Here is a 15,784-nt window from a genome sequence, read left to right as displayed (position 1 = left end):
CCCAGGGATTTCGCCGCAGAAGAAACGCGGAAGAAGGAAGCGCATCGCTACAGGTACCCCGGGCTGGTGCAGTTTTCTCCTAACAGGGGCACCAGCCGGGGAACAAGGTAAGCGATTAAAGTGACTTGGGGGTGCCTAACATTTTGGGACGCCAAAGTGACTTAAGGTTCCCATACACGCTGAGATCCGCTCGCTGGGGCCAAACGATCGAATTATACTGGCGGCAAGGGGCAGTCGGTTCGGGGACCGCATCAACGAGCCGATGCGGTCCCCGATCCGACTGAATTTTCTAACCTGCCCGATCGAGATCTGCCCAATTTCACACCAGATATCGGTTGGCCAGGCCCCTCGTTTCTGCCCCTACAATCTGCCCGTGTATGGGGACCTTATGCCTTTCCTTCTCCTTTAAGCAACTTTCCAATATACCCTCCATTATCTCCATTGGATTATTATTAAGTTATTTGTATGTATAATTGCAGTTAAAAGCAGTGTTTGTTTACCTCTTTCTCTTCTCTGTGTCTGATTATTAAGACAATGTACAGGTATGGGACCTGTTATCCAGAATGCTCAAGTTCCAGATAAGGGGTCTTTCCGTAATTTGTATCTCCTACCTTAAGTCTATTAAAAAAAATTATTTAAACAGTAATTAAACCCAATAGGATTGTTTTGCCTCCAATAAGGATTGTTTATATCTTAAGTACAAGGTTCTATTTTATTATTACAGAGAAAAAATAAATAATTTTTAAAAATGTGAATTTTTTTGATTAAAATGGAGTCTATGGGAGATGGCCTCTGTAATTTGGAACTTTCTAGATAATGGGTTTGCGGATAAGGGGTCTGATACCAGTAATAGGAGTCAGTTCTCCTCTAGGTCTGTTAATAGATGGCTTGTAGAATTGTTTCAGGAGGCAGAACCAATAGTGCAGAAATAGTGTCAGCAGCTATACAGATACTGCCTTTAATTGCAATTAAAACCATTGAAATTTGCAATTAATGCATACATTTAATTCAGCTGTTGCTGTAAGGAACTTGTGCGATGTTAGAAACAGGAAGAATATCCCCCCCCCCCCCATCCCTTTTAAGGAAAATTAGAAATGACCACAGATGGTTTCTTATTTGTTTCTTTCTGTGGATAAGACAGAGGCTACAAAGAGATTCTCAATTATTTCAGGGTTAAACGTGGACACATTTCTATGTATGGCAACTATGTACAGTAACTGATATCTCCTGAGGTTACAGTGCTCTAAACCTACATACTTTAAATTAAGGGGAATTATGTTAACCCAGCACTCTGTCTAGTTCATCTTTAAATTAACTTCTAGTATAATAGATATGCTGGCGTAACTGTATGCCCACCAAAAAGTGATGCATGCCGGGCCCCGCCGAAGATTTTTTTTTGCAGGGGGACTGCCACCCACTAGTTATATCTCTGAGTAAAATGCTTTCTAGTTGGTCTCTTTTTGGCAGGCTAAGTGGGCAGGCAGACATACAGTTACGCCAGCACATTTATTCTTCCATATTAAGCACAATTCCAGAAGATCATCTGAGTGTATATATTTAGGAAAGATTACCCAGTGTATATAGCATCTGCTGTTACTGCCAATCAGATCACATTTATTATGCCTATGTTCTGTAGGAAGCAATAAAGGCAGGTTAAATTGCCTTTACACTTCCTGCTTGAACTGACATTTAAAAGCCAAGTAATCTCTTACATTTCTATCAAGATATGGAAACATTTATTTATAGATCTGTTGAGTCTACTGTATGTTTTGATTTGCATATAGTGAACCTGTGATTTAGACTCATCTTCTCTAAATATGGAAACAATGCTCAAATAGAAATATATGAGTAAGTACAGTTCCCTAAGCAGAACAATCCATAGGCATACTGCACATTTTACTGAAAATGTATTGAATGCATTGGTAGTACTTAAAAGGGGCAGTTCATCTTCACTTTTTTTTCCTTTTTATTAGTATTTCTGAAATAAAGACTTCTCCTATATACTTCCCATTCTATATTATTTACAGCTTTTATACAATTTGTTTAATTTCCTGCCATAAAAGATCTGTACTGTTCGTAATACATGCATTGATAACTCAGGGAGCATGCTCAGTAGAGTCTTGATGCTGCCGCTAAGCAATGCATCATCTAATGTATTAAACAGAAAAACAGCTTACTAAAAGGTGGCCATACACGTTACAATTACAAAAGATCATTTGTACCCTCCACTAAAGTTCAGGGCTGAATTGTCAGATATGGAGGTAGAAACAATAGGATTTCAACCACTATCGCACGCTTTTGTTCGGGCGCCTTCAACAGCACCTGAATAAAGTTTTTTGTCCCGTCCAACCATCGAGACAACCAATATCCAAGGCTCTTGCGATATTGGACATCTCCACTATACACGCACCAAATATCCATACGATTATATCTATGCGTATATGGCCAGCTTAAGTTGTTGCTGAGAAATATGAAAGGGTAATACAAAAATGAATTCAGTTTTAAAACATATATTTTTAAGTACATAAATGTCGCTCTAATGGCAAGGGGGTTACATGACTCCTCTACATAAAGCCCTTTAGTGCGGGGTAACAAGCAGAGTAAATAAATGCGAAGACTTTGAAACCTTTACATAAAGATTTGTGAATAATACAAAATATATAGTTCTATCTTGTCCAACTGTAAATGAAATTTAGCACTGCAGAAAGTACATGTATTTAACTAAATATAAATGCCATTATGTGAAGACTGGGGCTAGAAATCTTGTTAGTGCTTCTTCTGCAAACACAACCAGGTCTTGGGCACCTCAAAAGAAGCTCTGTCCACCCCCATCTTATCATATGGTATGTGCCAAGAGAAGTCCGTTCTCTGCACTATGGTGTCATAGCACATTATTGGCTGCATGGAAGGGAAGAAAAGAGAACTGGTTAGGAGCAAAAAAAAAAACCAATGTGACATGCTTTGAAATGTTTCACTTGAAATCATAATTACATTTTGGGATGAAAATGTTTGTTACCTGGAGTAGAACTTTCCTCCCTGGTGTGTAAAAGGGGAGCACCAGCTGATGCCCTCTCTGCCATTTAAAGAAAAGCCGCTTGGTTTGGGCATCGGGCAAACAGGATTTGTGGTCTCGCATAAGGTCCCTGGTCAAAAAGCAGCAGTGACTGCCAGAGTTTAAGCTAGCATAGAGCAGGAAGGGGTCATCTTCAGAGCTACAGACAAAGGGGAAAGAGAAACACATATAAATTAGACAGCAATCATGATATTAAAGTATATTATAGGTCCCTAATAAAAGGTAACATGATATCTGGGACCAAGTTATTATGAATCCTTCTTCTCACAATGACCTGCCGGATATCTATTGACCGGGGGGATTTTAGTTGCTAACTTTGGTGCTTTTGTTATCTGAAAAAGCCACCACCCCAGGGTACCGTTCTGCGCTGCCTTCTTCTAGCATTTGCCAAGAACTTCCTATGGTGTCTGTTGACACATACACAGTACATTCAAATTCCTTTTAACATTATTCTGTGTGTGCACTAATTTTTATGGGTAATGTAATGTGAGTCCAGGACCATAGCAAAGAATCCTTTGGCAACACTAGAAGATGGTGGAGTGGTCAGAGGCACTGCTGCCATGTGGTGACAAACTGCAGTAGAATACCTGACCCGAGGCGGCAAAAAGAACCAAAATTCTGATTTTCTAAATTGGAAATTTGGCTTGTCTAGAGCAGAGAGCTTACCAATTAGCACACATGACACTTACTAATTAGCACACCCCTTGCCTTCCCCAGTCACTTAATAGGTTAAAATTGGAGCCCTATTTATTTGGGGGCAGGCATGAAATAAATTCCTACTAACTAAGTTGTATAGGGCCCAGTGATTTCTAACAGCGACTCACTGTGTCTTTCCATTTATTACACATAACTTCATTTAAAGACTTATCTGTTTTGATTTCTTTGTATGTGGTGATTATTTGGGTTGCCCCATTAGAAATATATGTATTGAGAAAAACGTTGATGTGTTCAATACTTATCTTCCGTGCTGTATAGAGTTGGACACTACCTGAAATATTTTGTAATCTCACAAGGAAATGAACAGTTTATCAGGGCTTTTTTTTTTGCACAAAATGCTGTAATGGCACAGTGATAATAAGAGGCAGATGTAGCAATTTTTCAATAGCGTGAACAAACATAAGAAATATACAGTTTGACATAGGGAATTAACCGTTGCTCACTCAGAAGACAAAGGAAGCAGGAAACTAAAAGGCTCTTTCCCCTAAGATACTAAGCCATTAAACAGAGTATCACATGCCATAACTTATATCAAGACATAGAAACATTTATATTTGTAGATACTTATACCTCCCAACATACTCAGACAGGTTTAGATCCAGTTATACCCATGATCCGCCCAAGACCAGATGCTAGGAATCCCCATTTCAATCAGGCCCGCTAATTGGGATGCATAAGAATATTATTGGCTGCTGCTGCTAGATTGGGGGTAGACAACCTCTGAGCGTTGTGCTGGCACAAACATTGCCTAGGGACAATAAAAAAATCCACAGGAATTTCTCCTTGAAAGTGCTTTATGCATTTTTCTTATAACAGGTTGTTACAATGTTCAGACCTTTTATTTACAAAAACAAAGGGAAATGTATACTGGCATCGTTTTATGTCTGTTCCTAATAGCATGCTCTGTCCCATCAGGTGTGGAGTGCAATTCAAAATAGTCCCTGGCATTCCAAGTATACAGATGCCCAAACAGCCCCCCACCAGCCAACTAAATAGTGAGTGTCTATGGCATCTTACAGCAGCCCCTCTGGCATTTGCCAGAATCCACAGATTGCCAGTCCAGGCCTGTATTCCATTTAAACTTGTTCTGTGCAGACTGTCAAGCCATGCCAACCAAACCAGCAGTGCTCTTAGAGTACTGGACATGAGGAAATTTGTTGCGTGTGCCAGTACCCTTATTCTCATGGCACAAAGGCATTTTTGTTTACCAAAGTCCTCTGAGAAACATGGCAATCAATTGACCTTTCACTGGCAGCCACTTCATATTTACCTTAAGAGGAAACATACTGTTTGTTTGTCCCAGTAATGGCAACTGATTAAATAAACAATTAAAGCCCACAAGGAAAGTCAGTTTACCCTCAGAGGAAAAACAAGGGATGTGTCATTCAGCTACAGCAGGAGAGGCACAGTATAGCTGGCGAAGGCTGTTCAGTATATATATTACTCACATATTGTCAATGAAAAAGCAGTCGGCCCTTTGCTGCAGCAGCTGCATGTGTCGCCTCTGCCATGTTCTGGATTCTTGCAGCATGTGCTTCCTTCCCAGCACAAGTACTCGCTTCCCCCCAGAACACAGGCCGCTTACAATATCCAGGAGCTGATAGGAATACAGGAAGGAACATTACAGTTAGTTTAAACATACATGGAGGGTAAAGATGAAACTCAGCTTTAAGCTCATTTTTTTAGTATGTCATAGATATGACCTGCTCTTAGCAACATTTGGTATTCATTTTTTACTAGTTTTTGAATAATTTGCCTTTCTCTGCTTCTCTTTCCAGCTGCCACCTTGGTTTCGCTGATCCCAGTAGCCAAAAATCTATTCACTGCAAGGCTGCAATTGTATTGCTATTTTGGATTACTTACTATTCAGCTCCTCTTCTATTCATCTTCCAGTGTCTCCTTCAAACCACTGCCTTGTTGCTATAGAATATTGGACCCTAGCAACCAGTTAACTAATAAAATTTATAACTAATAAAACTTGAGAGCTGCTGAACAAAAAGTTACATCATAATAAATCTCAAGTGATTACAGGGGGTTGTCTGTGCCACATTAGCCTACTGGGAATTCTGCTCATGTATGTTTAGCCTATTGTCATTTAAGAGAAAATCTGTTTTCTGATACGGAGCCTGAATTTAGTGCGACAGAAGCAAGTCAGTGTTGCAATATATTTTCTGTGAACACTAATTACTAGCAAGCCATTTCAGAATAATTCTGTCATTACTGTCAGCGTAGCTTGGGCAGCACAGTAAACGCTCTGGCAAACCCAGGGGAAACCCCATATGAGCCCGTGTGCGTATATACCAGGTTCTCACAGTAAGGCACTTCCCGTGTCAGTGCAGCCAGCCAACCGTCTGTAGCTGTGCTGCTCTATTAAACAACTGCTGAATGAAATGTGCATACCAGTCAGAAAATTCAGTAAGAAACTTTAGTCAGTCTGGGCAGAGCGTTATTAGCTGGGGGCTATTCTGCAGATGCCTGTGCCCTTTAAAAGTTTCAGATGTGCAATGGAAATGCTGCATGTATATTCTAGGATGAGTAAAACCATATTGTTTGTTATTTTTGAAATGTATTTTTCTATAGGAGGGATTGAACCAAATAATGGGAAATTCTAACTTAAAGGGCACCAGAATAAGTTTTTTCCCAGAGGGTTTTTTCATGAAAGCACGGGGCTGCTGTACCATTCCTTACAAACAGCAGTTTTAAATATGCCCCACCTTCATGCTTATCTTGTAGGTCTGACTTGCCTGATACCTAGCCCTAAGGAACATCATGCACATGCTACAATCCTGCAGCCCTAGGCACTTTACGATGCAGACACTTTGCCCAGGGTAAAAAAAAACCAAAAGGTAGGCTGGGAAGATTGGAGGGAATGGGGGATTAAGGTGGCCACACACGTGGCGATCTGCAATCTTTTGTGAGACAATCTGTCACACAAAAGATTGTCAGACCCGCCACTAACCTTCAGGGCTGAAACGGTGGTAGAAACAATACAAAGGAGGTAGAAACAATAGGATTTCTACTTCCTTCTGCCGATTCAGCCCCGATGGCAGATTTTGCTCAGGCGCCTTCTATGGCGCCCGATCAAAATCTTTTAACCTGGCTGATAATCGAATATCATCAGCCTCCTGCAATATCGGTCGACTCGCCGACTTGCCATACACACACTGAATATCGTACCAAATGAGGTTTCGTACGATATTATCGGTGCGTGTATGGCCAGCTTTAGTTAGACTGTACACAAAGTAAGAAGGATTTACTCACATGTTGTGAGGTCAATGACATACTGCAGCAGCTATAAAATCACATCTTTACTTTTCACAGAACCATTTCAACTGAACAGTACATGGGTGTGCAGGACTCCTTCCAATACTTGGACCAGTTTGCTTGGCTTTAATGACCAGATGCAAGTATCAAAGTAACCAATGGAAGGTTACCAATGCAACTGTAATACAAACTGCCAGGTTTGTGTCTGGTCTAGCAGCGACTCACATGTATGACTTTAAAATGGTGACCAAACGCTGACTGATTGCTATTGACTTGGTAGAATGTTAAAGATTTTTATTGTATTACTAAACAATCAGGCCACTGATGGCAGTCCATAGAGATTTTACAGAGCTGGCTCCCAGGGGTCAGGTAAATTTAATAAATGGCCAAAAGGGGCAATTACCAAGGCAAGGGCTTACCATCAGGACTTTCCAATGCAACAGCTTTAGAATGGTATCTTTAAAAAGGTTTAATCAACTGTAATCAACAAGTAGATGTTTATCATGTTTTAGCTAAAAATATGGATCAGACAGGGGTCATGTAGACCTGATCTATGACATATTCAGGTGCTAAGGTGATGGAATTTTCTACTGCAATAGTTTTGGAGAAGTCAGAAGCGAATACCTTCACTTCAGCACTACTGGCATCTACAGAGATGAAAATGGCAGTGCCTAGATGAAATGTTGCTAGGGACTCTTAATTATAGTTTATTTCTGTTGGATAAAGCTATGCTGCTGCTACGTTTTACTGGCAAATACTGAAATGTGCAGCTGTAGGTTATCAGATGTGTGAATGACCATCATTCAGAAAAAGTATAGAAAAGTAAAGGCTTCCATATACAATCCGACCATCTGTGGCATACACCTGTTTGGCCAGCATGCTGAACAGACAGATAGTATACAAGGCTCCACACATGGTATGGCAGACATTCTATTATTCCTTGTTTATTCAAACAGCTCAAATAATTGGAACAGTAGAAAGTGAAAAAGGGGGTGGGGCTCCCCTTCACTTCCTTATCTGCTGTACCATGCACTGGCAGATATGGAGAACTGGCACATGACATTTTAAAACCTGGCTAACCGATGAACCAGATGATATCCGTAGTACATACTGTAGATCAGGGGTCCCCAAACTTTCTTACATGTGAGCCACAGTCAAATATAAAAAGACTTGGGGATCACTGCTGTAGATCATTGGGTTACCAAATAGTTTAATACACAATTTTACATGTATGTGCATGGCCAACTAAAGGGTCTTAAACAGGCCTTGAATAGGATTCAAAATAGGCTCTGGCATTTCAAGTTCCTAGAGACCCAAACAGCCCTCACCAGCCCAATAAACAGTGACTGTCTATGGCATCTTACAGCAGCCCCTCTGCCAGAATCCACAGGCTGGCAGTCTGGGTCTGGTCCTACATGTGTGGAGCCAATTAGATTTAAATCACCCTCTAAAACTGCATTTATATTTTCCTTTCTGTTTATCGAAAAGGAATAATAAATATATTTGTGTATAATCATTTTCTAGTGCTCCAGTGATACTGTGCAGTTTTAGCCTTGCACAGGACTCCCTTAAAATGAACCCCAATAACTTTTCTTATAGCCTGTAGAGAAATAAGTGAGAAGAAGATTCTCTCTATAACTCAGGATCCCAAACTATGGTGCTGATCGCACTGTTAGACCCAAAACAGAAACTGGAGGCCAGTGCTGGCGCTGGGGAAGGATATAAGCATGTTACAGCAGTCTGAGGGTTACATGAGGTCACAGAAGAACAATAACATTTAAAATATGTTAAATCATTCTATATATAATGATTGTGAATGTAATTGCTATGTGGCATGTCTATAAGGGCAATAGTAAATGGTGCATTTTGTTCCCATGGGATTTCTTGCTTATGGGTGGATGGGCCCTTGGGCCAATGTTTTGTAGGCTGCGTGAGAAAAACATTTGCTTTTTGTAGTTTTATTAAACCAGTGTGTAACAGGGCAGCAGGGGAGTGCAATAGAGTGCAATGTATGCATCATACATGTTTACTGCCCATATCAGCCCTCATTCTAGTTGTGCGAGTTATTCAGTATTAATAGACATTTATTTCTGTGACTTCCACAACTTGCTGGGTGCGCTACTTCAACCACCAAAGCTTAGAATAGACACTGCTGTGTCTATACTGCATATTATATACAGTATATATATCTGCATGGCGTTGCTAAATTCTAAAAAGGCAATGGCTGTAAAGGAATATTTTATAACAGGGATAACTCTCTAGCAAATGTAGCACAGAAGTTTCCATGCACTAAAAGCAGTAAAGGAAAACTTGAGAGTATAGTTACCATTGGGAATAATGTCTGAATAAAGTGATAGGGGCCAGAGTTTCTACTTTTTACTGCAGACAAAACACGGGGCACTGCCAACCTTCACCTGTTGGGGGGTTTGGGAGTCCAGTTGCAGCTGGATGTGCAGCAGGTTGAGCATCCACCATTTATGTAATGGGGCTATTAGAGAAACAGCAACAATAATGGAATTTGAATGCAGATTCCAGCAGCACAGCTGTGGGTGGGGTAGGTTCAGCCTTGCAGGGGTACCACGCCTCTGCACAGTATTAGAAAGACCATTCTAAACTGGAAAGCACACAGTAAAAATATAGGTGAAAAGACGGAAGGCAGTAAGACAGAAGCAAATATAGGTCAGGTCTGCTATGTGAGAGGGAGACCACACAGGAAAGCCAGTTTGAGGCGTACAGCTCAAATCAGGAGGGCTGAACTCTGCCGGGGTCCCATGTGAGAGACTGTGGGGCAGCACTGGGAAATGTTTCCACCGCCTCTCTATACTAGGAGGTCACAGCAATCATTTCTACACAATCAAATGCTGACTTGAATAAAGTATGGGTCTTTAAGTTTATATTATAGATGTACATTGTATATTATAGAAAGAAATTTTTTTAAACTTTTTAACTGGTCTTGCTTTTTTTCTTCTCTATTTAATGTATTAGCCATCCTCCTGCTTCCTTCCAGTCTAAAAATGATACTGGATTGCCCAGCAACATCAAAATAGACTGACTGGTAATAAGAATTACATTTTGTTGATATTCTTATTTTTTATTGCATAGCTTTCTATTCAGGCCTTCTATTAATTATCCTCCATTTTGGCGTTCACGCTGCTGCTGGGTAACTGGGGAAAAGTAGCAGGATTTAAATGTTCCAGAATAGGGAACAGACAAAATAAAGAAGCCTATGTCAGGGAGCACAGTTTAAATTACTAATAGGTATTAATATTTTTGGTTTCCTTGTCCTTTAGTGGTTTGTTTTGGGGCCCAGTATGTTTCAATCACACCACTTCTTGAAGCTCCCCTGGCTTCTCTTTAATCTATAAGACTCAATATAATGTCTGAAGTAGAAAAAGTATCTGCTGAAACGGAAATGTCGGTTCAATAAGTTACCTTTTTCCTTCACTTTGCAAGACCTATGAGTACACCCATATATGAAGTTATATAGTTTTTTTTTTTTTATTTCTGGCACCCAGGCAATTATCTCATACAAACTATACACTGGTTATATAACATATATATATGTTCAAAGTGAAGTCCAAACACAGTCCACTTTCCAATTATGGGTGCACAGTGAATTAGTGATTATAGAAGAAAAAGGACCAGCACTCCAATTCTGTATTGTGTGTGTATATATATATATATATATATATATATATATATATACACATATATATGACTTACAGTGTGCACAAGTAACGCTATATAAATACACATACACTAGTTGAGAAGAGCATATCATTATTTTTAACTTCAAATAAGTAGCTTTTCTTTTTTTTTTTAATGAGAGGCCCCTTAGTGGTGGAATGTATAAAAAAAAATTGAACATGCTATGGAGCAGGTATACCTGCCCCTGGATCTCCAAAGAAACAAGACATGGTACCGATTTTCTTAAATGTTCCAGATTCACATTTCTACTGATTTTAGTTTCTGTCAGAATGTTCCTTCCTTAAGCCGCTACCCCCCTTTGCAGTGGATAAAGTAAAAGTAAGCAGAGAGATAATGAAAGTGAATCAAATACTGTACAAAAGTTCCAGATATAAAAACCCAAAGAGTTGAAGAGAAGCTTACCCATGTATTGGTATGGTCCGGGTGCTCATGCCCCAGACCCTCAGCATAGGGGAGCCAATTTAGGAAACACATAGAAGCTTCTATTCTACCTCAATGGATTTCCGGAGTGCCTGCCTATCTCTTCTAGATGTTCCTAGGGTTGCCAAATAAGGACTGTTATTGACTGTTTGGTAGCCCCTATATGGTCTAGAAGCCTATAGGATGTTCTGTTTTGTAGTACATCTGGTTTCTGTGCAACCAAAACTTGCCTCCAAGCCAAGAATTAAAAAATAAGCACCTGCTTTAAGGCCACTGGGAGAAACATCCAAGGGGTTGGAGAGCAACATGTTGCTCACGAGCCACAGGTTGGGGATCACTGCAATAGATGATAGGACCCTGGAACCATAGGTTTCATTTCATTATCCCAGGGCTTCACTTGCTAGAAATAGAGCCTGATATTCAAGGGGCTTTTTGAAAAGCTTGATTTTATTTTAGAGGAACAGCTTAGTTTCAGTACAATAGAGAACAAGCAAATATTACATCTTGTTTACTGTAAACATGAATATGCAACGTTCCAAAAGAATACAGTGGGTATAAATAATTTGGAGAATTCTGGGAATTGTATATCACATATACACATACCATTTATATAGATTATACATTTTGTGTAGTACCTACTTGCTAAGAAACATTTTCAATTTATCCAGGTCATGATATACTGTACAGCAGGAGTGCCCAAAAGATAGATCATGGACTACCAGTAGATCACTTTAAAGTTTCTGGTAGACCTTGAGGTGGAATGCAGTGGGATGACATCCCGCCACTTCTTTTCCCCCCCAGCATACTGGAGCTTTTGAGTACTGCTGCTCAAGCCATCCGTCTTCATCCCAGTATAGAACATTGTCCCCACCAGGCTGCTGTATATATTTGTTCCCACTTTATATATGTTTCTGTGTGCAGACTACAAAGTGGGCCATGAAGAAGGGAAGTAGAAACTACTGCAATCCTTTCACATTAACCTTGAAGTTGGCACTTGAATAATATTATGCGGGCATTAAATGTGAATTTGGCACTGCATTTGTATATTGCTATGTGTATTTGTTAAACATCGTTTGATACTTTTTCTTGCTTATTGCGCCAAATGATAGACGTCGCACTATTTTAACTATGGTAGATCTCATGACGGAGGCCAGGGGGCAAGAGTAGATCACAGGGTGACAAAGTCTGGGCACCGCTGATATACAGTATCTACCAGTGATACATCTAAATCAGATGGAATTTACCCCAGCCCTTTTACATCACATCCAGTTGACACATTGCCTCAATGAGTTTCATGGTACCTCTGTTACCGGCTCACACTTTCACACCTTGGTGAGTTTCAGCAAACACCTGTCTAAAAAAGTTCAATGGGACAACTGTGATTGAATTATGTGATTGTACTGCAGAGGGAGTGTTTTATTGACTGCGGGAAATCTCCTCTCCCACATGTCACAAAGTGCCCAAAAATACCTGCCCCTCTGGATCCAATGATAAAATACTTTCCAGGGAGCATATATTTTCAGGTGCTTTGTCACCTGCGAGAGAGGAGATTTCCTGTGGCCATTTCAGTTATGCCCTTCATGTCTGTAATATTTAAATACTAATAAATTTGCACATATACAGTATATACCTACCAAAATGTAAAATGCATGAAGCCCACATGTACAATTAAAGTGCATGTGGGTATCAAAGGACCTTGCAATAGAGCCTATGGCAATTTGTGCAGAAACTCTGCAAGCAAAAATGAAACCATGCCTTCCTACTACTTCCATTTGGCACCATTTCAAGTCTGCTTGCTTACATTCAGGGCTGGAACTAGGGCACAAAAAAGGGGAGGGGGCACTGGGCACATACCTCCTACCCCTTGTTTGGCTTTCTGAACTCACTTCACTGCCTGTAGATGCTCAATGGTTGCAATGTGCTCCTCACAGAGCATCACTTACAATCTGCATTGAAACCCCTTCACCCCCGGCTCCTCAGCAGCCTTGGGCGCCACTGACTCTGGCCACAGTACTGTCTGCATTCTGTGACCTAAAAGCTCATATTACAAGTGCAGGGAATGCTGCAAAGTGCTAAGGAGCCAGAAATAAACTGCCATAGTTTTGGTACTTTTTCACTCTACACTGCATTTATCACTCTATATCTAATATAAAGCACTAAGTTTGCCCAGGAGCAGTAACCCATAGCAACCAATAAGATGTTTGCATGTAAACAGGTGACTAAATACTACTGCTGATTGGTGGCTATGGGTTACTGCACCTGAGCAAACTTAGTGCCCTTTATAACATAACCTCATAAGTGCTAAATTAAATACAGGGTTTCCTGTGTTCAGTACTGCTGTATTGATGAGGGGCGGGGAGTGCACATGGGGAGACCGCTGTCCTGCCCCCTTACTTGCATATCATTCTGATGAGCAAGTTACGGAGCACCAACAGGCTCAAGGTAAGCAGAACCCTGTACTAACCACCTGCCTATTGCAACCATTAAATCCAGGCTGCACTGGAGCAATTGGAGTAGCAAAGGAATGTGCTTCATGCAAGGACTGCCATTTTGCACTTTTGTCCAGGGGAGTAGTAAATGCTGCGTTAAGGACTCAAACCTGCACCCATATCAAGGTGTGAGCAAATCAGGCTGCATCAAATTCACAGCAAAAATAGGGGGAAGGCAAACCAGAACACAAGTAGCAGCTGTACTTCTGTAAAATCTTTCATTTTTAATTTTTTTTTAAATTTCCTACTAAATCTCTTCTTCCCCTTAATCGCAGTGGCACACAGGGAGATTAGTCGTCCTGTGCCAAATCTCCCTGCAATGCCATCCCATAAGCAAGAATGTAAATCGCTGGTGGGATGGCATACGCATCTCTATGATTTCCCAAAGTCGGCTGAAGTTTCCTTGAGAAGCAACTTTGGTCGACTTTGGGAAATCATAGAGCTGCGTATGCCATCCCACTGACGATTTCCATTCTTGCTGGTGGGATGGAATTGCGAAAGATTAGTTGCCCGCAGTAATGAAGATTTGTCGTGGGGCAACTAATCTCCCCGTGTGCCACTGCCCTAACAAAGCATTTTTGCGAGCTCTTTCAGAAAATAAAACCAAATTTAGCAAGATTACAACAAAAATAAAAGCAATACTAACTATAAGCAACAAATAGAATCTTTCTACAGAATGTACCAGTTACAGCAACACGGAAATCCCCGTGGCCAAGCTTGCAAAGGAAGGGTTTATGGCTGTTGTTATTACTATGGAGATACTGTTTATCTGCAGTTGCTTAAGCATTTATGGCATCTTGCTAGAGGCAATTAAGTGCACACATCATATAAACCCAGTCTTGCTAAATATCCAAACATAGGAGCAGTTGGCTTTTTTTTTTATAGGTAAAGTATGTTCCTTATGGTGAATCATCAGAACTCCCTTATCACGTTTTCGGCACAGCAGCCAATTTCCTATACCTAGTTCCTGCTATTGTTCATTATAAATGTGGCTGATTCTCAACAAGTACACAAGGCTAATTAAGTTAGATAAATAGATATCAGCGTCATAAATAAAAAGAAAAAAAGTCAGTTTACTTTTAAAAGTGCATGTGATGGTCACAAAATAAAAAAAACACCTAAAGGCCTATTTACTACAGGTTGTGTTTTTTTCACGATTTGTGAGCAAAAAAAACACAATTTATCAAAACTGTGACAAATCCGAAAGTAAAAATATGCCATCTAAAAGCTTTAGAGGTCATGTAGAAGTCTATGGCAGCTGTACACTTGGCATTCATTGATCTAGAGCAGTGCTGTCCAACTGGCGGCCCGCGGGCCGCATACGGCCCGCGACCCCCCTCTGTGTGGCCCCCCACCTGTCTGGCTGCTTTGATGGCTTACCTTTGAGTAAGCATTAAATGGTATCAGTACTGAGATTAACTGGCCCCCTGCATGGTTCTCACCTCAGATTCAGGCTGTAATCCCTCTGTATTGTTTAAAAATGTAATCCCCTGTGTTTTTCACACCTTTTAGTTTCTGCATTGTTCAACCCCTGCAGGGTTCACACCTCAGGCTCAGACTGTAGTCACTCCCATTGTTCACTTCTTCACACCTCAGACATAGGTACTGTAGGCAGAGTATGGCACATACAGCCAGCATAGGGCAGGTAGAGTATGGCACACACAGGCAGCATAGGTCAGGGTGGGTATGGCACACAGGAAGGGTAGGGCAGGCAGAGTATGGCACACACAGTCAGGGTAGGGCAGGCAGAGTATGGCACACACAGGCAGCATAGGGCAGGCAGAGTATGGCACACACAGGAAGGATAGGGCAGGCAGAGTATGGCACACACAGTAAGGGTAGGGCAGGCAGAGTATGGCACACACAGTAAGGGTAGGGCAGGCAGAGTATGGCACACACAGTAAGGGTAGGGCAGGCAGAGTATGGCACACACAGGAAGGGTAGGGCAGGCAGAGTATGGCACACACAGTCAGGGTAGGGCAGGCAGAGTATGGCACACACAGGCAGGTTAGGACAGGCAGAGTATGGCACACAGACAGCATAGGACAGGCAGAGTGCTGCCTGTGTGTGCCATACTCTGCTTGCCCTATGCTGCTTGTGGGAGGTGAACCTG

The 15,784-nt window shown here is 41.1% G+C and overlaps 1 protein-coding gene across 1 annotated transcript in view; it reads right to left on the bottom strand.

Annotated features, from left to right (window-relative positions):
• Window positions 1–1,430: 1,430 nt before the first annotated feature.
• The window catches only part of prorp (protein only RNase P catalytic subunit), a 43,087-nt gene continuing 28,733 nt past the window's right edge, over window positions 1,431–15,784 (bottom strand). Inside the window, exons 5-7 of the mRNA XM_002935333.5 lie at window positions 5,239–5,387; window positions 3,017–3,212; window positions 1,431–2,898 (exon numbers count right to left, since the gene is read on the bottom strand). Coding sequence (XP_002935379.1) covers window positions 2,767–2,898; window positions 3,017–3,212; window positions 5,239–5,387 — 477 coding nt within the window. The 3' untranslated portion in view covers window positions 1,431–2,766. The remainder of the gene's footprint in view (window positions 2,899–3,016; window positions 3,213–5,238; window positions 5,388–15,784) is intronic.

Source organism: Xenopus tropicalis, chromosome 8, assembly GCF_000004195.4.
Source record: "Xenopus tropicalis strain Nigerian chromosome 8, UCB_Xtro_10.0, whole genome shotgun sequence".
Taxonomy (NCBI): domain Eukaryota; kingdom Metazoa; phylum Chordata; class Amphibia; order Anura; family Pipidae; genus Xenopus; species Xenopus tropicalis.
Note: the sequence above shows the minus strand (reverse complement) of the source record. Positions and strands in the feature narration are given on the sequence as shown.